Consider the following 24,066-nt stretch of genomic DNA (forward strand, 5'->3'; position numbering starts at 1 on the left):
TGTTTCCAACTCTTTTTGATTTTATTTTTGTACTCGTTTCCAGTCCTTTCCCTTAGGCCATGATTATTTTTGTGATGGTTCTAAATGGAAATTTGTTTTTATTAATGTTAAAATAACATGTTTATACTCTTACAGTACATTTAACTCTTTCTCATTTTGGGTAATTCTAGATTAATCTAACATTCAAATCAAATCACTTATGGTTATTATCCTACAGAAAAAATCTACTGTGAATATATACAATCATTACGGTTTACTATATGCAATGGCATGCATATTAATAAACATATTGATAATTTTTACAAAACTTACATTTTGGTGTTAAAAAGATAAACAAGCAGAATAAATGAATTCATCTCTTAGTGTGGTATTTATCATGAGTAACATTAGTGTTCGGAAGTCAAAAGTCAAAATGACCTTTAATACTCATGGCTACTCTAGTGGTTATGGAATTCTGGCACTTCCTGTCTTCAAAATCAGAAATGTCAACCTCATGGTGGCACTAGAGGAAAAGTCAGAGAATCACCAAAGTCAGCAGGATTCATCCACCAGGGATCATAAGTATCTGTACAGATGTCATGGCAATTCATACGGTAGTTTTCGGGATGTTTCAGTCTGGACCAAAGTGGTGGACCCACTGAATGAACACTTCCTCTAGAGCTGTGCCTCTCGTACGAAAGTCAAAAACTTAGGTCATCCCTAAACTTTTTCCTGAACTTTTGCAATGGTGACCATTTACCAGAGTTTCTGGGTCATGCTAGTCCTCAGAATCATAGACTATTTTTACAGGAATTTGTGAGAGAGAATAGCCTATGTTAAACGACAGCCATGCAGGGGTCTCATTATTCTCTTATCCGACACTTTTGAAATTTGCTCTTTCAGGGTCTTGCTCTTTGGGAGGAAGTCCTGTAAAATTTAAAATAAGCAACCCGCTGAAGTTATCTGCATCCTTCTAACTGACCTACAGCCCAGCCATTAAAAAAGTTAAGTCAAGAGGAATCAAAATTCAAACCTATTTCTCTAGTAAACAAGATTCACATGTTTAGAAAGAGGGTTAAGTATCAACATGCGCACAAACACTAATATTACAGTCCTTCACAAGCCGTGTCAGGCTCCTACCTTCCTCTGATACAGCTCCTCTGGAGTTGTTGACCTCAGGCTGACCAGGCGGTAGTTCTTGATTACAGTGCGGGGGCGCTTGCGTGGTGGGGCGAACCGTTCCATCTCCGTCACATAATACAGGCCCTGCTTAATGTAGCCAAAGTAACGTTCTTTGGCTGAGGACTCTTCATCTGAGTCAGAGTCTCCTCCATCATCACCCTCCTCATCCTCACTGGCCCCGCCGCTCAGGTTGCTCTCCAGGCGCCCACGCTTCTGAGCCAGCTTCACCTCACACTGTGGATAATACAAAATGAAGCATTACACATGGGATGGAGGTAAACAGAAAGGGAACAAAAACTAAAAAAAGATGGAAGCAGAAGAATTAAAAAATGAAGGGCACCAGAGAATTGATGAACAAGAGTAAAACAAAGTGATTTAAACATAATTTTGAATTATACTGCGAACACATGGCTTGAAAGTGATCATAAAGCTGCAGTTGTCTTTTTACATAAAAATACATCTGTCCTGTTGGCTCAAATCGTAAAATGAGGGCTGCAAAACAGAAGCAGCCCCATTCCCGATGATTGAGGCTGTCAGATTTACAGCCTTTACCCAGAATGACTTTCTGATGCTGAGTTTGGACACTTCTTTGCCAGCAGGAATTGTTGAATGAAAAATAAAGTGTGGAAGCAGTGCAGCACAGTTTACACATATAGCTGTGCTTAAGCTGGTAAACACACTCAATTTAACGCTCTCATGCCAGATCAGCAGGCTGTCTAAAACACAGAACAACAGCAAGGTCACGCTGTTCGATTGAAAATCTAAATCCAAGCTGTCCAAACTACTTTCTTCAACTTGCCTGTTCTCTAGTTTCATGATTGCCTCAGTTGGGGGAACATTATTTGCCCATTTTTCATCTGCACGCTGTAGCAAGTCCTCATATTTTGCAGAGACGCCCCTCTGAGTTTTAGCTCACAAGAGAAAAATGCTAACAGAGGAGCTCCCAGCCAGGGTTTATGAAAAATTTAGGATCTGTAAAAATGTTAAGCACCTTAATCAAGAAGGAGCTGATGCAGCTTCCGTAGTACTGCATTAGTTATCCTGCACAGTCATCCACATATCTGTACAAGTGGAAAGTGAATATACTGTAGTTTGTGTGTAATTTTTAAACATTTTTTATCTTATTTTATTTTAGGACCCAAGTACCAACCAGTGCGAGGACCCTATTATAATGCAAGGAATTAATTTACTACCTGGCACACTCGTCAGCCATAGTGAAAATTTACATCTAAAATGGTCCATGGGCGTGACAAAGTGTCTCAACCACACCCCTTAAACAACAGCCCTGCAACACGTTTAAACACACCAAAATCGGAGAGCGCTTGTATCATGCCCAGACACACAAAAAAAAAGCCTCTTGAAGCCACAGCTTAAAGCCAACAGGAAGTCAGACATTCTGAATTAAGTGTTAATTTTTCGTGGTTGCCAGGCATTGTACTTTAACAAAGTCCTCCTAGAGAATTAATCAGATTGACTTCTAAATCGGTGAAAGCGATTTGAACAACTTTTTTTTTTTTAATTACATTTTCTGGGGGTGCCTGGGTATCTCAGTCGGTAGTGCATGCATTTCATGTATGGAGGCTGTGAGTTTTCCCACACTCTCTCTTCCCATTTCCTGTCTTTTTGCTTTTGATGAGAGGCCAAGCCTGAAAACATTTATGTTCTAATTAGGAGTCATAGCGCCACCTATTGGCATAGAAAATGACAGGTAATGCACTTTGATAGATAGCTCTTGCCAGGTTGAGCAAATCTGATCAGAAAAGCCTTAAGACCTTGATAAAGTTGCCTTGTGAAGATTGTCTGTTTCCACTGAATAGCGTTGCCCAGGCAACAGTATTTCGGTATTTTATTTTGGTATTTCGCCATGACACAGGAAAAATCTGCACCAAACTCCATGTTTGATTAGAATCCCAGTCTGAACACATCTACAGGCTACCATTCAGTCAATGTGGGACATGTATCACATCCTGACAAAATTAGTGGGAGCAATCTGGACACCAATGCAATGAAAACTTATTAAAAGCTTGAGTTTTCGTTGACAAGTGTGGCTGTGGTGTGGCACCGAATTTCTATATTTTGCCATAAAACAGGGAGTTGTTGTAACTCACATTTACATTGCCCAATCTGCCCCAAACTTCACATTTGATAGGAGTCCCAGACTGATGACATCAACATCACATTTAGGAGTCACAGTCATAGCATCACCAACTGGCAACAGGAAATAAGCCTCACATGACAATCATCATTTCTTTTACATAAATTTTTCATGGTGTGGACTTAGAACATACAAGAACATAACATGAAACAGTTGGTGTTCCTTAGCACCACCTACTGGACACAGGAAGTGACATGGATCCAATTCACACCGACTCCCCCAGCTCATCACACACAGGAAGATGCACACACACACAAATCATCAGAAATGCACAAGTTCACATTATTCCACGTGTGGAGGCGTACATGCAGCACAAGACTCATCGTCACATGCAGTGTTGAAGGTAATTTCAACACACACTTCAACGCACACAAACCCTTGGCTGTAGATGCAGCTACACATGTGCCCATCCCCCCACTCAATGCTAAAGCAGGCTGATGAAACCTTTCCAAAAAGTTGGCAGCTGGCTGGTAAAGAAATCCCACTCTTTCTCCCTGTCTCTCTCTATGCAATCAGATTGAAAAACAGAGAAAAGAAGCAAAAGACTGAAATAAAAGAGGAGGGTGATGCGATATCAGAGTCTTTGTTGGGTGATAAAGCAGCAGGGACGCACATTTCATCATCACATGCTTGCACCATTAGACACATGAGGACATATGCTTTTACACAATGACACGAACAAATTGAACACTATAATCATGCAGGACTTTGGGCTAAAATTTTTTTGTCAGAAAAAAAATTCATTGGGGAATCACATCAGGATCCACCACAAACCAATGTATCACTTTTGTGCTGCAAAGCCATGACTGATTTGACTGTAAAACAGACTCACTTTGTACTCAAAAGCACCTTTTCTTTTAAATCTTTAATAAATAAAACAAAGAAACTGACATCTCCATAAAAGACTCATGACCTGTCCCATCTATTCACTTGCTCTCACCCATGCATGCTGGGACAGGCTCCAGTCTGGTACTGAACTAAATAGGCAGTTTTGAAAATGGATGAAAGGAAGAAAAACAATTGTCCTCTATAATATTCCCTTTAAAGCCCTGAAGGCCAACATCTATAATGTATAAATCGCGCTAAAAGATGCTTACACGAGTCTCACATGCCATTCTATACCCTGACAAACTCCCTCCAACTGTTTACTTAACCACACAATCATACCACTATCTTGACATTTACCTCCAGGCTGAGGAAGCCCCCATCGTGTGCTGCAGTGACTCGAGGTGACGGCTCGAACCACTCGCAGGATTTCCCCAGCAGATTGCGCAGCGTCCTGACGGATGAGACGGTGACGGAGCCAGAGCAGCGAGCCAGAATCAACACGTTGTCACTCCACCAGCTCACATCCACCAGTGGGTAGTACTGCTCTTTATCTGGGGCAGGTAATGGAGAGACATGAGGGCAGTTGTACACACATGGTTGCACAACAGAGAAGGGTAGAGCAAAGCAGACAAAGACTTGTATTTAAATTGATCTTTAACATGCTTATTACTTTCTGTATACTCCACCATTTGGGATCATAAAATCGGACTCCTATTACAGAGATAGATCTGATACTTACTTTATTACCAACCTTGATCTGTTAGTTTGTTTGTGTTATTGTGTGACTTTGGTGAATCCGAACCAACCTTTTAAAATGCTGAAGTTACACAATAACACAAGCAAATTTACTGATCAAGGCAGAGGTAGACCAGCAACTCCCATGTTGTATGATGTAAAATTACTGTTTTTCCTAAAGGAGTCTGGTTGCTTTGGAGGGAGTCATATTTGGCTTCTATAATGACAGTTTCTCATTAGAAAAGGCAGTCTGACAGCAGGGAAAGCAGTGAAAATACTCTAAATATAGCATACTAACTAACACTTAAACTGATATAGATTTTTTAGGTGAACCCATTAAAAGTGTCTAAAATACATTTTGCTACCTAACCTGTCCACAGCTGTTTATTGCTTAGTTTCCTGCCCCAGTGCTCCTGCTGCTTTTCCAAACTGAGGCAGCTGTCGACCATCAGCTGTTGGTAGGGATATCAATTATTATTATTAAGAATAAAATAATGTATGTTTTGTGTATCATTTCTCCAGAGCTCACAGGTTCTCACACGGTTTAGTTTGGTCTACCTTGTTAGTCAAGAAATAGCTTTAATTGCTCTCTATTTAAGAGTTGTTTTGTTTGGCGGAGTCATTTGTTGAATAAAGACAGGTGGACAAGAGCAATCACAGTCATTAAGCCTGTTTGTGCATCAAGAATGAATGTTTTGCATAAATAATGTGCTGCTATAATTATTTAAATAAAACTTAAAACTGAGAAAAACACTTATTTTTAGTCTTCCTAATTATTCCATTGTTAATATGTTAACAAAACCAGGTAAGGAAAGTGCACAAAATTTGCAATCTTAACTGTAGAGAACACTCTGAATATGAATAAGGACCTCATGCAACCCCACTTCAAACAAACCAAGCTAACTTTTCAACTTTTTTGAATATGCATTTGGACATATTTACACACGTGGGCATATCTATCACTTGTCGCACATTAGATGAGGACTCACACAGATTATTGCTTACACAAGCTGTCACACCTGTCATCATTACTGGCCCAAATCTGTCAAAAAAGGCACACAAACAGGCACACACACAGAAAGCACACACTCACAAGCATGGACACTGTGAAGGAGTAAAATATTTGCTAGCCTTGGCATACATACACTATATGGTTGTATGCCTAAATAACTGTATAATCCAGTGAATAAGACATGTCAAAGATCATTAAATTGAATCCAGTGTGCACTGCAGTGTCAGCAACAAAGTCGGCCCTCTTCAACCCTTCCGGCCAAACTACCTTTTATTTTCTTCCTCCTCTCCAGCGATGTCTTCCACTCTGGGTTGATCTCCTCAAATCCTGGCTGCGGGGAGGACCGATGGATGGAGGGACCAAAGTAGAAGGAGGGAAGGAGGAGGAGGAGGGAGGAGGGGGTGTAGAAATTAATCTGCTAACCCTGTTTACACTTACAGCATACACACACACACACATTGTAGCTCTGCCAGCTCAGACCAGCGATGAAGCAGAACATATGCACACACATACGCTGCATAAATCGTCAAAACCTTCTGAAAATACAGGTTCTCCCTAAGCCACCTCATATACAGTCTAATGGAAATACACACACTCATACATAGGCCACAGAAAGATTACATTAACGCAGTCAGTCAAGCATCTAATGTACAAAATGTAACCAGCACACAGGTTAATACAGCATAAGCAAAATCATGCATGCACTGACATAAACACAAGCAGCTTAGAGGCGTACCTGTTGGTCTTGGGCCCATGTGGCTCTCTGTTTGAGGGAGGGGACGTCCCAAAGAGACAGACGACCAGAGAAGTGGATGACGGCCAGCAGGGCGCCATCGGGGCTCAGACTCATGCGGAATACGCCGTCCTGGACGTGGAAACAGCAGATGCACATTTGTTTTTGTTTTGTTTTTTTAAATCAACACATTGCTTGCCAGATCACTCCCATGAAGGTTTTAATTTTAACTGAGTAAAATGGAAAAAAAGGGGGCCGTGTTACCTTTTCATCTCCTTGTCTGGAAAAGAATCTGAAGCTGGGGATCCTGATGAAACCTCTCTTCTGATTCTGACAGAGGCAGAGAATAGATGCCAATAATCATTACTACATGTCTTTGTTGAATACTTGGGAATAATTGACTCTGACTGGACAATTACAGCATCATAAGGTCTGTTATTTCTGAATCGCAGACTGCCGATATGAATAATAGAAGCTGCAGACAGTTATTGATGCAGTTCTGATCATAGACTGAAGACCCTCTGAGCAGGTCTCTGAGATTCAGCTCACCTGGCTGAAGGACTTAATAAGCTGGAGGCAGACAGCCAGTCCTCCTCTCTCTCCTGGCTTACACCTTGTTTGGTTTTGTTGAATTTAGTTTGCCTTTAAAGGGTCAGAACAGAACTTGTTGTGAGCAGTTTCTGTAGGTCTGTATTGTTTTGGGTGCCATTTAGACCATTAATATTCAAGAGAAGGCAGGCATCTCTACAGCCAAAAACTATCTATTTATCTATTTAGATGGATAAACAGCACTACAGGTGACAGGACAACAACGTGTATTTTTGGGGTGAACTGTCCCTTTATTTTCCCCTTTTAGTTATGTAAAATAAACTTAAAGTAATAAACTTATATGTGGTCTCTCCTGCTTTGTCCAGCCATGAGCCGGACTGTGAGAAACTGGGGAGGCTGGACAAGACTCAAATTTGTTGGAGCCTGTCTCATGGTTTGACAAAGTAGAGGAGAGACCTACTCAGAGGGAAGTCGCAAAATCAATATTCAGATATCAAAAGAGCAGTCAAATAAGTGGGATAATGAACAGTGAGGAGGTCATTATAATGAAATAAACCCCAACAGCGTGATGCAGGACCACGACCCTACTTACTGCACATTATGCCTTAAGTACGTGTTTATCAGACACTGACATGAATAATTTATGCATGATCATGTGTGTTGTCTCCTCACCGGATTGACATCATCCTCATAGCTGGTGACCTGCTTGTAGTGTGGCGAGCCAGACAGAGTCCTCCAGGCTGTAATCCCACAGCAAGAGGCCTTGGACGTACTGTCATCCCCCGACTCACAGCCCCCCACCAGCAGCAATCTGAAAAACAAACATGCACACATGCTCATAGTTAGCACCTCCATGACTCGAGTGTTCAAAGTGTTTCATTTGTCAAATTCACAGTGTGACATGTGACAGTGTTATTCTCAGCAATGAAATTCTTATGACATAGCAATGAAGAATATCAGGAAGGACATGAAGAAACATCAGGTTTTTAAACACAAATAAGTACAAAAGATAGTATAATTAGACAGAAAGTAAAAAACACTAGAATATTTCTCATATTAAAAACACTGAGACAATAAATAGGCTATATACATATAGCAGTTAGACATGTGATGGACAATAATAGTGTAAAATATGGAAATATAAGGTGTAGGAATGCCAATGAATATGTGAATGAATTTGACTAATACATGATCCAAATTTAGATTTGTATTAATATAAGTACAAATGAAGAAAAATATATTCATTAGAGTCTGACTGATATCTCCATCTTGGCCTATCACTGTCATATCAGTCTATATTGATATTGCCATATATGTTGTGCAATAAGCACCAATAGCTGAACATATTGTAGGTTTTTCCTGTTTATTTGGTGTTTTTTTTGTCTATTAGTTTTATAGGCAGCATTTTATGCATATTTTGGGGATTAACCATTTGTCAGCCTGGCCTTTTATCAGATCCAATATCCAGCATTTTTACAATTATCAGAATAGTCTTTTTTTTATCCAACTGCCAGTAAGATAAATTAATCTAAAAATGCACTCTTTTAAACATTTGCTTCAAGGCATTTCAGTACAAATTTAAGTTTTTCTAGTTTAATTGATTTTTACTTCATAAAACTTCAGGGAGCTATTTTGATTACGTATTTATTTATTTATTTTTCTTTAAGAAATGCTTCTGGCAGCTCCCTAAACGTTTTGTTTTAGGATAATGTTGAAAAGTTGTATTTTAATTGAACATATGCTTAGGAGGCATTTCAACAATGCTTTGTGCTGAAGTTTGAGTTATTCTAAATTTTGACATTATGTTTTTCATTTTTACTGGAAATCTATATTGGTTCTAGATATCAGGTGTCAGTTCCCTTGATTACTAATAATTGTACTGTATGGACCCTAATAGTAATTTGTTTGAAAATGCTTAGAAATATGTTAACGCACATAGGTGTATATGAATAACAACATAGTAATATGTTATGATTTTAACATTATGGTTGATTTGTCTTAAGTGTTTTTTTCTTTTTTGTGTGGACCCCAGGTAGAGTACCTGATGCTTGACATCAGCTAATTGGGATCCTAATAAATTCCTAAAACCTAAATTGTGCCCTGACATAACAAGGACAGGGATTTAAGGTGGTCACCGAGGGGTCATCCTGCAGCCTGGGCTCAAACCAGGATTTCAGTGAGGATTCACACAAAGTAGATGTGGATTAAAAAGTTATTCATCAAAGTTCTGCTTGGAATCAATGGCGGAGCACAGATAAGACACTAACAATACCACAATGACCACAGTGATCTGTGGGTCTCTCTTTGCTGTGAGACAGAACAGATGCGACAATGGTCAGGAACTTGGGGGGGAGGTGTGGGTGAAGCAGTACTGTCCAGCTCAACACTGCCCCCTGGTGTAGAGAAATTGGACATTTACTGAGAGGCATTATTTAAGGGGGAGTTTGTACACTGATGGAAAGCTAATATTTGTGTTCAGACAATAGCTCTTATCTGATATAAGCAGTTTCTTCTGTATACTGTGATATAAGGTTTCATTAAAACAGATGCTACTACGTCTAGCATCCCTGCTGCACATCTGCCTTCTCTGTACATACATGCAGTGTATTAATTCTGTCTCTAATTGTGATAATGGAAAGATCACAATGTCTAACTGCACATCTGGAAACACTGCAGAGTATTTGCAATCCCATCTGTGCACCACATACTTTAAAATTGTTACTCGCAAACACTTCCATAGTGTCTGCTTGAACCTTAACACGTTACATCTTCATTACTACATAGAATTTTCATCTGTATGTTCAGCTGTTGAAATCACTCTTTTTATCCCCAGCTTCTCACCTTGCCTTTTTCTTATTGCTATCCTATTCTCTCTGTTGCTGACCCAGTTTTCACACAGGGATCATTAAAGTTTCATCTCATCTATCAGTTGGCAAACACTTGACAGTAGCTGCCAAAATCCATTAAGCTGCCAAACCAAGCTTCACCAGCCAAACTAAATCTGGTTTACGCAGACTGGGGGAGCGTGGTGAAAACAGTAAGGTCATGGGTGTGAGCCAGACATAATTAACCGAAACCTTTGAACGTGGCTGCGCGGTGAGGAAGGCCAAGGGCATTTTAGACCGCTATACTCAATTCCTGCAGGTATTGCATTAAAGTGATTGGTTCATTTGTTCCTGAGTAAGCCCCTTGGCGCTATTCCATAACATCTTATGCCTGTGCAATAATGTCTGCATAAGAACCGTGTATTTGCTACTGCTGCTTTTACCTCTTTTTCTGGTCATATCACCTGATATTTATGGAACAGATTTCATTACATGTTCTTGTTCCTGACTCATGTTTTAACTGTAAAACCTGCTTGCAATGCACCTGTTTTTGAGGCCAAATTAAGTTTCAGTTGACGTTAACCGTCATGCACTAAATTCACACTGTGTACTTGGTGATGATCAATATAATACATATTTATCAGCATATTGACGACATGTTGGAGTACACTCATATTGCCCCTAGACATCAAATGATGAAAGCGTTTGAAATTACTCGGCTACTTTCAAATTCAGATCTTTAAGCTGTACATCATGTAGCATCATGAGCAATGGGTTTGAGGATGGAAATTAATTCAAAGGATTTATAAGGATGTCTGTCGATGTGTGAATATAAATGCATGAAAAGCACTCTTGATGAAACACTGTTCTAAAAGAAGTAGGCCTGGACACAAGAGAAAATAGTGTCTAAGGCTGGGTTTCACCATGGAGGATTCTTTTTCCACCCACTTAAATCACAGTATAACTTTAAATTATGTTTCGCCAAACTTTTAAACTAGCTTAAAATAGGAAACATATTGAATTTAAACCTCTAAAACTCTAAACTTTGACTAAATTTAATTCTGTTGCACCAAAATTTTAAGCTCCAATTTAAAATGTTAAAATGTTTAACTAATAATCAACTTTTTAAAAGAAAGTTCAGGGACAAACAAACTTTACGATACATCTCTTCTTTCTTTAACTCCAGTTGATGATTCAGCCAACAAGTTTTTCTCAAAGGAGGACAAATTAGAGCTTCTCTGCCGAGCTACCATGAGTAGACTAAAGTGGCTAACTAACTTTTGAGCAAGCTAACAAACAAAGTAATATTTTGGTCATTTTTGAGCTAGTTAGCAAACAACCTGTTTTTAAACTTGTTAGCTAACTACCAAACAAGTCAATGTTAAGTTAACCTTTTAGCTAGCTCGTAAACAATGAAGATTTTGTTAAGGAAAGTCGAATATTTACCCCCACCTCTTATATAATTACAAGGTCCCAACAGCACTGGAATTAAGATTTTCATTTATTTTCATTTGGGAAAGAAAGCCCTTTACATTACTAAACTTGGATTTGCTAAATATAGATTGTGCAACAGAGTTCTGCTTAGTTTAAAATCTGGATTTACTCATTTTGAAACTAGTTTTGCTAAAAATCTGATCAGAACTAATCAAACTGATCTTTGTTGGTGCGACCCAGTCCCAGGGCAACATGAATGCTACAGGCAGTAATAACGCTGCCATTGATGGACTGAAAATTAAATGCTAGCAGAAATGTTTTTCAAAACATTAATTACTTTAACTTTATTCTACAAGCACTCAAGGTTGATAGGGTGTTTGCTGGCGATGACTAACTTACCGGTGGCCAGGGTGGTAAACAGCCGAGGTGATGCCGTGGGAGTAGTGAGCAGAGAAGTTGAAGCTGTGGTTCTCCTGGAAGTTCTGATTGGTTCCCACACTGTGAGAGAGAAAGGACAGCCACACAACAAGTCACCTATAATTGAACTGCGGCACAAAAACAATCAAAACATGAACACTCATGTGCAAAATGTTAATGGTGCGACAAAGCTGTTTCGGGGAAGATGACAGTGCAATTTAAATCCCTGCTGCAATTAAAATGAGACATGGCAAAATATATAATCTAACCTAAGTGGGCAATCTAAATTAGATTGGTACTAGACAGGATGTTGTGTAATTCGTGTGGGGATATCTCACTAGGGAAATGTTTCATTGCAATGTAAACTGTATAGAGAGAAGGAGGAAGAGAGGTTAAGAAAAGAAAAGGGAGTGAGTACAAACGAGAGTACAAAGTAAATAGCTGAAGGTTCAACAGTTCAGCTTCCACCATACATTTAGGTCTGTGCCACAGTAAAGCAGTTTTTTGTGTATGTGAACACACACACACACACACACACACACACACACACATACAAGAGTGCTGGCACAGAGTAAGATGACTTACTGTCAAGGCTCAGCTATAATTCTGAAATTCTAATTCAGTGTGTTTGAGCGACAATATTGGAATGCAGTCATATGAAGAGGAAGAGTGAGCATAAGCTCTATACTGAAAATGAACCTTTAAAAACAAGCCAGCACTTTCAGAGTAAATCTGGTGCAAATGTCTCCCACATCTTAATTACCTCCGCACACATATACACACACACACTGCCGCCTTCAAAGGCAGCCAACGCCATTTATCTGCCTGTAATAGAAAAAAATATATCAGCATTTTCGCCTGTTCTCTGCAAACATCACTATGCACACAGGATTGAAGGGAAGTCGCGGAGCGCAGGATGTCGTCTGATCAAGATTCAACCCACAGGCACAATCTCATCCCGTGTCTTGGAGTGTCAGCGCACCAAGGCTCATGGTGACTGCAGCAATCATACAGAATTAAATGGGAAATATCTGAAATAATGGCATATTAAATAACACTAAATTAAAAGGGAAGGTGTGGGCAGCCATGAGGAAAGCACACAGGCAGAGAAATCAGATGTCATCATTAATCAAATATTCAAGATGTGTAATTCAATGAGGACTGGCAAGCAGGGGAATTGGTATTCAAAGGGAGGCATCACCAGCCCCCTAACGTTTACATATAAACAAGCATGCAGCATCAAATCATACCACAAACAGGGTGCAATGTCCTATAGACTTATAGAATATACAGTATGCATTTAAATCAGATGATAATAAAGCAGTTCAGAAAATCTACAGAAATGGCACCGCTAGAAAAGAATCGATTTACATGGACTGGTTGCAATACTGAAAAAGCTAAAGTTGTAGTTGAAGTGGAAGAAGGTCGAATTACAAATCCTGAAAAAACTGAACTCACAGTTGAACTGCCAACTTAAAGTATAAACACTGAGTGAAGAATTCACTTCAGCTGAAATTTTAGCACTGAAAGGAGCCGCAATGTCAGTCAGAGTGTAGGTGAGTAATTGAGTTGGTAATGTTGGTTGAACTGGAAGTCTTAAAAAGAATTAAAGCAAGTACGAGTGAATAAACCGATAGATGATGTCATTTGAGGTGCAAGCACAACAAAATTGTCTAGTAACAGTAACCAGTATCAGTAGAGACCTGAGACCTGAAGTGGTTTGAAGTGTCAGTTGAAGTGTAAGCATTGAAATGCTGAAAAGTTGAATTGTCATTTGAAGAGTAAAGCTGTCAGCATGGTTGTTGAAACTTTTACAGTGACTGCATGTCACTGGTGTACATGCGTAGTTTTTACTTGATTCGTCATTCATCAGGACATTTTAAATACATTGTGAAAGTTTTGAAAGGAGGCAGAAAAGGAAGTGATTAGGATGGGGTTGCCACAGACCACCAAGCCAACCATCAGCAAGGTGCCACGTGCTGTTGGCACACATTTCAACCACAATGTTCCAAATTTTAAGAACTACACATCAGGCCTAAGAAATTAAAGCTTTTGAAATGCTGATGTGTGACCAAAAACAGCTGAATTATCATTTAAAAAGTAAAAGATGAGCGTAGCAGAAATGTCTATTGACATGTAGGTGCCAAAGAAGTTTGACGGTTTTATCCAAGTTTCGTGAGCCTGGTATTTTTCCAGCCAAAGTTAAACTGAGCAGTTCGTTAGACAGTTAAAAAGAAGGAGTAGATTTTTACTTTGATGATTTCATTTTTGCAGTTCTATTTTGTGGTTATGGCAGTAGTAAAATAAACACTTTTGTCCACGGGGCCTCCAAAATAAATGAAAGATCTTTGAAGAAGGTTTAAATAGACGGTTGTGATTCTGACAAGAACCAGGACAAGTTGAAATTTGTCTGAGCACATGGTCACACATGTGCGAATGACCATCGCCTTCTTCTTTGTTACTGGTTGCGGCTGCGACTTCACTGGTCAAAGTTCACCACAAAGTTGAACCTACGTGAGGCAAAGATGCAAATTTGTGCATGTGGGCCCACGCTCTGAACAGGAACGTGGCCAGACGTATCTGCCAGAGCAAATGAAATGTGAGCTCGGAGATACAATACACAGTAGATGAATTTAATTCAGAAGATAATGAAGCTGTCCAGGTGTGAGCTGTCTACCAAAAAAACCTCCAGAAATTAGAAAGTAACAACAATTAAAACAATATTTTTTGGTGTTTTAATCTTACATAATGCTGGGCATGACAACTGCTGTAGGTTTATTCTAGAAATGATATTGTCTGACTTATCTTTTAGGCATATTAGGCCTGTTCAGACTGCGAGACCAAATCAGTTTTTAACCCACATTTAAAGGTGGTAATTGTGTGTCAGTCTGGATTGAAATTGGATTTCAAAGTGTCTTTTGAGTCATTGGCAACACGACACACACAATGACGACAAATCCAAAATGACAAGTTCATCAGAGCAGCTGAGGAAGGCAATGTATACCAGCCTCTTCTGTTGTTGAATTTGACTGGTTAGTTCTGCACAGCGACTTGATGGGTCAATTGTTTGCAGGGTGATGGATCTCCATTTCTCATGCTTCCATGTTGAAAAGCTGCATGACCAGCGTACATAATAGCGATGCATATTACCTCCACATCATTACAACAACAACACATGGTGCCTGGACACATACATCTGATCTGATCACTTGCAAATAACAGCATGGACAGTCTGTCTTAAAGATCTGATTTGCCTGAACAAACCCTCAGTGAAGCAGTTTAGTCTCTCACCTGACAAGGTAACTCTTGAGCCCGCCGCCATATGTGATAACGAGCAGCTCGGCTGACCACTGGGCGCTAGCCGTGTACTCCAGGAAGATCAGGCCCGCCACTGCGCAGCTGAAATCCCCAGGAAAACTCACCACCTGGATCAAGAGAGAGATGAGAAAGAACAGTGAAAGTGACTGATATAAATGGTAGAGAGAATCAAAAGAAGTTGAGGAATATGTATAATTATCTATCAGTTTGTGCCCCCGCCAAGTTTCTACAAGGACAAACAACAAAGATACATCACCACAACAGCATTTGTTAAAGAACACGAAATGACAGAAAAAAGATTAAGAAAGAAAATGACGGGACAGGGAAGGCAGGGAACAAAAGATAAGAGGCAGACAAAGTGAAAGAGAGGGGGAGTTGGGGAAGAGGAGCAAATTTTAATTTTTTTCATCCATGCATACTTTCTGTCAAATTGACTTTTTTTTATCGTCTCCTCCAGAAATAGCAGCAAGTCACCGGTGTGTGCACTTAACAGTGACAAACAAGAGAAACAGCACAGCAGAGCGGGGGGGGTGCTGGTGTAAGTGTGCAGACACACATACTGTAGATACATAACAAAGCAGAGTTGCACTAAAGGAATGAAGATCACAGATGAGTGTAGCTGGGGAGTGTCTGCGCTCATCATCTCTGACAGGGCGGGTGGAGGAAGGGAAGGAATGATGGATAGAAAGGAATGATAATGTGAAGCACACAGAGGGCATTAAAGTGGGGAGGGGGGGGTGCAGATGGACTTCAAATGGCAGCGAGAGAGGTACTGAGAGGCAGACATGTCAGGATGAGAGAAATGCTGGAAGAGAGACGAAAAGGAGGATCTAGGGAGCGTGTGAAAAATTAAAGAGGGGAGGATGGAGAAGAAAAGAATGGGACACTATGAGCAAAGTGGGATGAAGAAAGAGAGATGAGAAAACAGCCATGACAAAGAGGACAGAGAGTGTCTGACATGAAGACGTTTTCTTCAAAAGGTGACAGGCAGCTCAAAGTGCCCAGTAAATGTGTGCTGCATTGAAACAGCAGAATACGGCCTCACTGGTCTCTGGAGCAAAGATTATGGATGTCTGAGTCCTCAAAACTGTTTCACCGTGTAGTTACACATGCAGTCAAATGTGCTGTAGCATATTTTATCATTTTGTCAGGAAGAGAAACTGCATTTACCCAACTTAGAATTTGTCTGATGAGTTCAGGCTAACAGTTATTTTCATTATCGATTTATCTGCCAATTATTTTAAAGATAAATTGAGTAATTGTTTAATCTATTAGTCTTTAAGTGTTGAAAAATTGTGAAAGTGCTCATCACAATCTCCTAGTGCCCAAAGTGACGTCTTCTGATTGCTTCTTTTGTCAAAACAACCAAAGACATTTGTTATCATAAATAACAAAGAAAAGCAGCTACTCTTTATATTTAAGAAATTGGAACCAGAAAATGGCCTACATTTTGGCTTGAAAAATGACTGCAACGATTAATCGATTATCAAAATATCTGAAAAACTTATTTTCTTTTGGTCAGCTAATCAATTAATGGATTAATCAATTGACTAATCCAGGGCTCTTAAACCTTTTTCAAAGTCAAATTTAGGCAATTTTCAAGAAATGTCATTCTTTTCCAGCACCTTGCTGTCGTGGTAATTTGTATACATATAATCAAAATGATTATTTCACATTAAATCAGGTGTTATTGTGCTATAAACCAGTGGTTCTCTCAGGAGTCTTTGAGATGGTTCCAGGGGGTCTCCAGTGAAAAGGGAAATAATTTATTGTCACTTTAATTCCATCCATAGGTAACAAAATGCTGAATTTATGACTATTTGTCATGGGTTTCATCCACCAGTGCTTCTTCTGTGTTCATTTAACAGTGGTGCACCACCACAGCAAGGAATTACCACCACTGCAATACAGTATTTTTAACTTTAGAACCTCAGTTTTAAGGATAACTATGACCTGAACAGCAACAGATATAAGACAAAACCAGAATTATTGCCCAAGCACCACAGCTGTATCAAAATTACAGTGGAAACACTGAACACATTCTGTAATAAAACATCTAAATCAAAAGCCTTAAGGGTGACAAATTTAAGTACAACCCAACAAAGTTTCATCTTAGAAAAAGGGTCTTGGCATCCATACAACTTGGCTGGGCCAATATCCAAAATATTGTACTTCCTTATCTAAAAAGTGAACAATTCAGTCAGGTGTAATGAAAGTAATGCAATTAAAATTTCAAGCAGCTTTAGACACTTTATCCAAAATCCCAGCACTTTCAAACCTACATTAAAATCCAAGTGTTTTCAAATTTCCAGCTGCAGCTCATTTCAGCCTGTACAGTACTTTGAAGTGATAAATTAAGAAAAAACATGTATGCAACATATTGTAAGTGAACTAATCGTCTGAGAAAAATATGGAGATAATACTGAAGAGAATGCTGTGTTTCCATATGTTGCGCCTAATCACTTACAATTAGTATCAGTGCATGAACAAGAAAAAAATGTGAGAGGGACAGTTCACCCCAAAATCAAAAATACATATTTTTCCTCTGACCTGTGATGTTATTCGTCTATTTAGATATTTTAAGTGTGAGTTGCCGAGTTTTGTGGCCGTAGAGATGTCTGCCTTCTCTTGAATATAATGGGACTATAATGGCTCTAAATGGTAATAAGCACCCCTGCATGAAAAGCATTCCCGTTATAGGTTATAGGTTATAGGTAGGGTCAAGGGCTACCTACACCAAGAACTATGACTGTAACTATGAAAATGTCACTTTAAAATAAATGGTCTGAACTGCAACTTTATAGCCATGGTGAGGTCGCTCCCATTCATTTGAGCTGGAATGTTTTTTCGAACAATATTGTTATCATTCTTTCCATTATTTCTGCAGATATTCAATTTCATAGTAACCAAAGTGTCTCAGCTGAAAAAAGAATGCGCCTCTGAAGAGCTCAAACACTGGGTGTTTTTAGAAAAGCACCAGGTGCCTTCAGATGGAAAAAAACACACCAAAACAATCTCGATGGTTAAACAGCACTACAGGTAAGAGGAAAATATGTATTTTTGATTTGGGGGTGAACTGTTCCTTTAAGGATAACTTGGAAGAGGATAAGGGTTGTTTGATGACGTCAAAGAGGAGGGGCTGGCATGGTTACCGGTGGGATGACGAAGAGTTCACTGCCCATGAGGTCGAAAAGGCGCACGGTGCCAGTGCTGTCGGCGTAGGCTAGCAGGGTGCAGTCATGGCTCCATGCCACCCTTCGCCACTGGGGGTTCGGGTCCTTTGGCACTGCGGCAAATGAAAAGAAAAAAAAAAACAAAGACTTGGAAGCTCATACAAACAGAGAAAGAATGAGAGGAGATTCAGGGAGCTAAGAATTTCTTATTAAGCCAGATGAGAAAAGTCTCTGCAAATAATCCCGGGTGTTCTGTGGTGTGCCGCTGATGAATACAGATGGGAGAAGACGGATAAAGCTAATGCCATACATCAACACAGTGTGTCTAAGGACCTATCCAATTCATCTGTGAAGGATAGCTAGAGTAATACATCTCAATAATTGTCCCTCAAAGACGTGCACGCTTTCACACGCACGATGAGGAGGGGGGAGAAGGTGGAGGGAGGGAAAAGAGAGGCATGAGAGAGAAATGGGGATGAGAACGGAGATCATAAATCCAGTTTTTATTGAAGTATAGGCTACTGTTTTACCAATCTGCTGGCTCAGCAGTGCTGTGAGTGTAACCATATCGCTGTTATAAAGCACATCCCTGCCTGCTGGCACTTTCTCAAGGCTTCGCTGTCATACTTCCCTCTGATAGAGGAGCCGGGGCAGTCTGGCAGGCCTGTGATCCTGAATCTGCTCTGAATACCTGATTATCTTATGACACATTTAACAGCATGAGGGGTAAATGGGGTTAAGACTTTTCAGTCTCACTTAATTTTACAGTACACTAATAAGACTTAATAAGCAGTTCTTTGTATCAAATTAGACAAAAACTAGAAATAACACATTCTTTATTAGATGGGATTAGACCCTTATTAGACTTTATTAGAGGGTAATTAGGGATGCGTTACAAAAAAACTGTAGTGTAAACTGAAGTGCATTACTTTCCACAGTTAGTCCATATTACAGTGGTTCCCAACCTTTTTTCCATGGAGCCCCACCCACTTGTATCTAAAGAAAGCAGAGCCCCCCTCAGACCACATATATGCACACATGCACCAAAAGAGTAAGTGGTTCATTCCAAAGTTTTCCTTTCCAAAATAAACATTTATTTCAATTATCTGTATTTGTGTTACATGTCTCTTTTCTAGTATATGCTTAACAAATATCTTTCAACATCCCCGCAGAGTAGGCCCAGCCAAGCCATTAGCAAATATGTGATTTCACTTTGGTTTACAGTACAGTTTTGTTATAATGTGTCTCTACTTACCCTCTAATAAAATCCAATAAGGGCTGAATAAAGGGTCTAATACTGTCAAATAAAAACATATTATTTAAAGTTTTTTGTCTAATTCGATACAAAGAATGGCTTCTTACATCATATTAGTGAGCCATTAGGTGTATAGTGTCTAATTAGGGTATGACTTCTGTCAAATAAAGGACAATATGTACAGATTTTGTCTAATTTAATAGAAAGTACAGATTGTCAAGTTAAATTAGTGTACTGTTAGGGGTATAGTGTCTAATTAGGCTATAACTACTGTCAAATAAAGGGCATTACATTTCTACTTTTTGTCTAATTTAATAAAAGTGCAGCTTATTACGTCTTATTGGTGTACTGTAAAATAAAGTGTGACCGACTTTTCTTGCCCAACATTATGCACAATCTCAGTGTAGTGGGTAGAAGAAAGCCGAGTGGAATATTTAAGGACTACGTACAATTAGATTAAACCCTCAGCATAGACTTGGATTTCTGCATTGGAGAACAGTGTGAAACATAATATGCCACCACGGGTGCTGTGTCTGCTAAGCAATAAAGTTATGAAAAGGAAGTTATGTTTTTGTTGATATCACATAACGGCGCTATTGGCGTTTATTGTATTGAATTTCTTGGCTGAGGAATGCTGCTGCAACCCCTGGTGGGCAATACTGCAAACGAATGGAGGCGTCGGATATTGTATGACTAGAATTTTAAATGAAGAACGGAGGGAGGAAGTGGGAGGCGAGACAGACAAAGAGAGAGAATGAGAGTGAGAAACAATGAATCCGGCACCCACTGAGAGAAATAATAGCTCCCCAAATTTTAAGGCCTAAGTATCAGAGAGCACCTCAGGAAGTAGGCGATTTAACACACCTTTGAGACTCTCGGCTGAGGAGGAGCAGACAAGAACATGCAGCCATTATGAGAGCTATAGGTACCAAGCACCTCCTCTGTTCTCTTTTTTGTTCTTTTGCTTCCTATTTCAATCTTTTTCCTATTTCACTCTCCCCTCCTATCTATGGCTCCCATTATGAATTGTATACAGTATGTTGTTCTGCGGTTGAGAGGGCTCCATTTCCACATAGATGGCTTTTTTGGGGAGCTGGAAAATTGGATGCTACTGTCCTGATTTTTTCCTCCTAGCCGTGGCGGGGGCAGAAGTTGGGGAGAATTGCACCCAACGACCCAATAGAAACCTTCTATCTAAAGCCTCACAGATGCATTTATCAGAGCTCAACACTTATGAATTATGTACGGGGGCGGGAGACGACTCCACTGTAACAGGAGCAGACGGGGAGGGAGGGGCGGCGAGGAAAGAGAAAGAGACACAGAGTGATACACAGGTGTGGATGCGCCGACACTTTCACGCACAGGGATGCGTACACACGAGCAAAAGAGGCAGAGCACACACGCACGCTCCTCCATTAAAAGCAAATGCCATTGAAGGCAGGATCACAGCAAAATCCATTAGGACAAATCTCCGTGAAATGAAATGAAGTAAAAGTAAAATGAAAAGGAGAGATGAAATGGAATGAAAAAGAGGAGGGAGGCTGGGGTTTACATGGGCCCAGGGGCTACTGTTATCCACACTATGAGCCATTAGAACAACGGCCCACAATGATGGCTAGCCCGAGCAGAACAAATATAGTGTGAGAGAGACAGAGAAGGGGCGGGAAAGATGACGAAAATGAGAAAAAAATTAAAGAACGAGAGCAGGCGAGAAGTGGAGATAGAAAAACAGACAAAAAACCCACACAACTTTCACTCTGGGCTTTTTACTGAGTTCTCGCTTTGCTTCTGTGATTTGTTTGGAGCAGCATGTGTTTGAGTGCAGGAAATAAGAATAAAAAAACAGAAATTCAGAAAGAAAACATCCTATTTTTTTTCTTTAAAGTGATTCAGTATATGTAGACTTTTTTGTGATAACAGCTTCTTTTAGATGATGGTGGCTTTTGTTTTTGACTGTAGAGATATGAAACAATCCTGACTAAAGTTACTGCAGTTCAGTTGTTGCTTTCAGCCAATTCATCTAGTGTCCTCTGGAGAGGTCGAATGATTAATCCATTCAGCTAAACTTTTTATTTAGTTAGTTATTTATTACTTTGACTCAGGTGTTTAGTTCAATGGGTATGCAGGTTCCAACAGTGTGCAGGAACAAAAGTTCAGAAAGAAAACACCCTTACTTTTTTTCTTTAAAGTGATTCCATATATGTAGACTTTCTATGATAATAGCTTCTTTCGGTGATTATGATGGCTTTCATTTTAGATATGAAACAATCCTGGTGAAAGTTGCTGCAGTCTAGATGTTGCTTTCAGCCAATTCATCTAGTGTCCTCTGATCTGATTAGTGGGGAAGACTACAGGGCATTGGTGTGCATTGCGGTCTTTTTTGACACTACAACTGCAGGGCATCAACAGTCAGAAAATGATAAATTCTACACTCTGCAGGTCTTAAGTGATATGGTTGTTGTAAACCTACATTTATTAATTTTTTTTTGGCTACTTTTGACAGCAAACACACCCTATAATCACCTTAGAAAGCTCTTGTGGTGGCCACACTAGCTAACATTTAGGCAAACATCAGCATTCACTTGAGAACATGTTTCTGTCAACCTGTTGAAGACAAGTCCAATATTCACTCTACTTTTAGCTCTGTTTTGATCTACACCAACTTCCAAAGGAAATATCTCCCTCTTAAGCTGATAAATCCTCCACATTGTTCACCAGCTAGCTCAGTTCGAGCATTTGCTGTTTGATGCTGGGAAGTAGCATACAGTGGGTTTATAAAAACTAGCAGCCACTTGTATATTTACCACCATTTGTGGCTGGTGCTAACTTTGTCCACTGACTGAAAGCCACAGCTTTATGTCAAAAAAGAAAAACAAGACATCAATGAAAAAAGTTTTCAATAGTTAATTACTTTCAAAAATCTAAGTGAATATAACTTTGTTCTGTATCATATGTTCACAACTTCTCAACTTGCAGAAAGTATTGTCACCATGTTCCACCACAATTAAAACCAACACAGCAGGCCATTTTATTAACTAACCAATCAAAGCTATATATTTTTATCAGCCACTATGATGCCGCATTTAATGAGTGGCAGTGTAGGGGATGAGGGTGATTATCTGTGTTATTGTTCACAGTTTCTCTCACATGTTCCAATTAGCCACCGTGGTCGAGATTTCTCTTTGAAACAAACTCAAAGTAGACGTGTTCAAACACAGGCATGTACGCTCTGACACGCAATTATGGATACTGTAAATTAAGATACAAGTTAATCAGCATCCCCACAGAGTCAGAGGACAAACGTAGGCTGTGTCCGAAAGCATCCACTGTTCAGTCAGTCACTACTCCACCAGTTTCTTCTACACAGTGAATTAAGATTTCAGACACTTATGAATCATGATCATTTCACATAAACACTGACAGGTGCAGTGTAACACAACTCACATCTGTCACATCTCATGTTTACCACAGACTATACTTTTTTAGACCCACTGAGAAAATGTTTGAGAGATATAGTGCATAAATTTCACATTCAGAATTTAGTCACAAATGGTGGCCAGTAAATATAGGGCACTCTGGGGATGTACCAGTTTATTAACTGCTGCTACTCTTGATAGTCGTCGCCAGAAATACTAGTCACTAAAAGTTATTATTAAATAATTAATAGTATTAATGTTTTTTAACCACCCTACCTGCGCAAATGCCTGAGGGTAAACCAGTGAGGTGGAAAGCGAGACAAATTACATCCCATAAAACCAGCACAGCTTGGCAGTATTGTGATGCAGGAAATGAAAATAACGTTGTATGTAGGCTGTGTCAGAATAAACTGGCATATTACCACTTAACCAGAGTAATGCAAAGCCACATTCAGCACAGGGTTGTGGACGTGTGAACCCGAGATGTTGTCATGTTTTGAAAGATAAGGTGCAATGGTCATAATACATGGTGCAAATTTGCAGCACCATTAAAATACAATATGGTTACTGATTTATCAATTACACTGAGCTCAACTTTGGCTTAGTTTTTTCTTACTTTTGGACACGTCATCAAACTTGATTTTCCATTTCATCAACAGGGAACTTAGTTGTTAGGAATAGTGAATGATTTCAAACACAGCCTTTGTCTGTCTTCTTCAGTGGTGTCTGAAGTGAGAAAGTAAAACTTCACTTTTGGTTGAAGGATACTGTTCTATTCTGTTCTATTATACTCTATTCTATTCTTTCTTTAATATTATCTTCAAAAGGCTTTAAGTGGAATTGTACCATGACAATCACACTTCAGGTGCAAATTTTCAAAATGCTGTTTAAATTAATGATTTGAAGTAAACTGTAATGAAATACTAACTTATGGAAGCCCATTTCTGCCAATGCAATGGAAAAAAGATCCTTAAGTCTTTATTATTATTATTATTTTAATAAGAAACTTTCTCAAAATAATGACCTTATCGATGAGGCATTATTTCGAGATAAGC

At 39.4% G+C, this 24,066-nt stretch overlaps 1 protein-coding gene across 2 annotated transcripts in view; it reads right to left on the minus strand.

Annotated features, from left to right (window-relative positions):
- The window catches only part of nbas (NBAS subunit of NRZ tethering complex), a 224,197-nt gene that overhangs the window by 191,807 nt on the left and 8,324 nt on the right, over nucleotides 1-24,066 (minus strand). For both annotated transcript variants that reach the window (XM_084736747.1, XM_084736746.1), the window contains exons 7-15: nucleotides 18,320-18,453; nucleotides 15,141-15,274; nucleotides 11,832-11,930; nucleotides 7,846-7,984; nucleotides 6,889-6,954; nucleotides 6,628-6,756; nucleotides 6,159-6,222; nucleotides 4,502-4,695; nucleotides 1,120-1,395 (exon numbers count right to left, since the gene is read on the minus strand). In XM_084736747.1, coding sequence (XP_084592873.1) covers nucleotides 1,120-1,395; nucleotides 4,502-4,695; nucleotides 6,159-6,222; nucleotides 6,628-6,756; nucleotides 6,889-6,954; nucleotides 7,846-7,984; nucleotides 11,832-11,930; nucleotides 15,141-15,274; nucleotides 18,320-18,453 — 1,235 coding nt within the window. The remainder of the gene's footprint in view (nucleotides 1-1,119; nucleotides 1,396-4,501; nucleotides 4,696-6,158; nucleotides 6,223-6,627; nucleotides 6,757-6,888; nucleotides 6,955-7,845; nucleotides 7,985-11,831; nucleotides 11,931-15,140; nucleotides 15,275-18,319; nucleotides 18,454-24,066) is intronic.

The sequence above is a fragment of the Lutjanus erythropterus genome, chromosome 15 (genome assembly GCF_056507025.1).
Source record: "Lutjanus erythropterus isolate fLutEry1 chromosome 15, fLutEry1.hap2, whole genome shotgun sequence".
NCBI lineage: Eukaryota > Metazoa > Chordata > Actinopteri > Lutjaniformes > Lutjanidae > Lutjanus > Lutjanus erythropterus.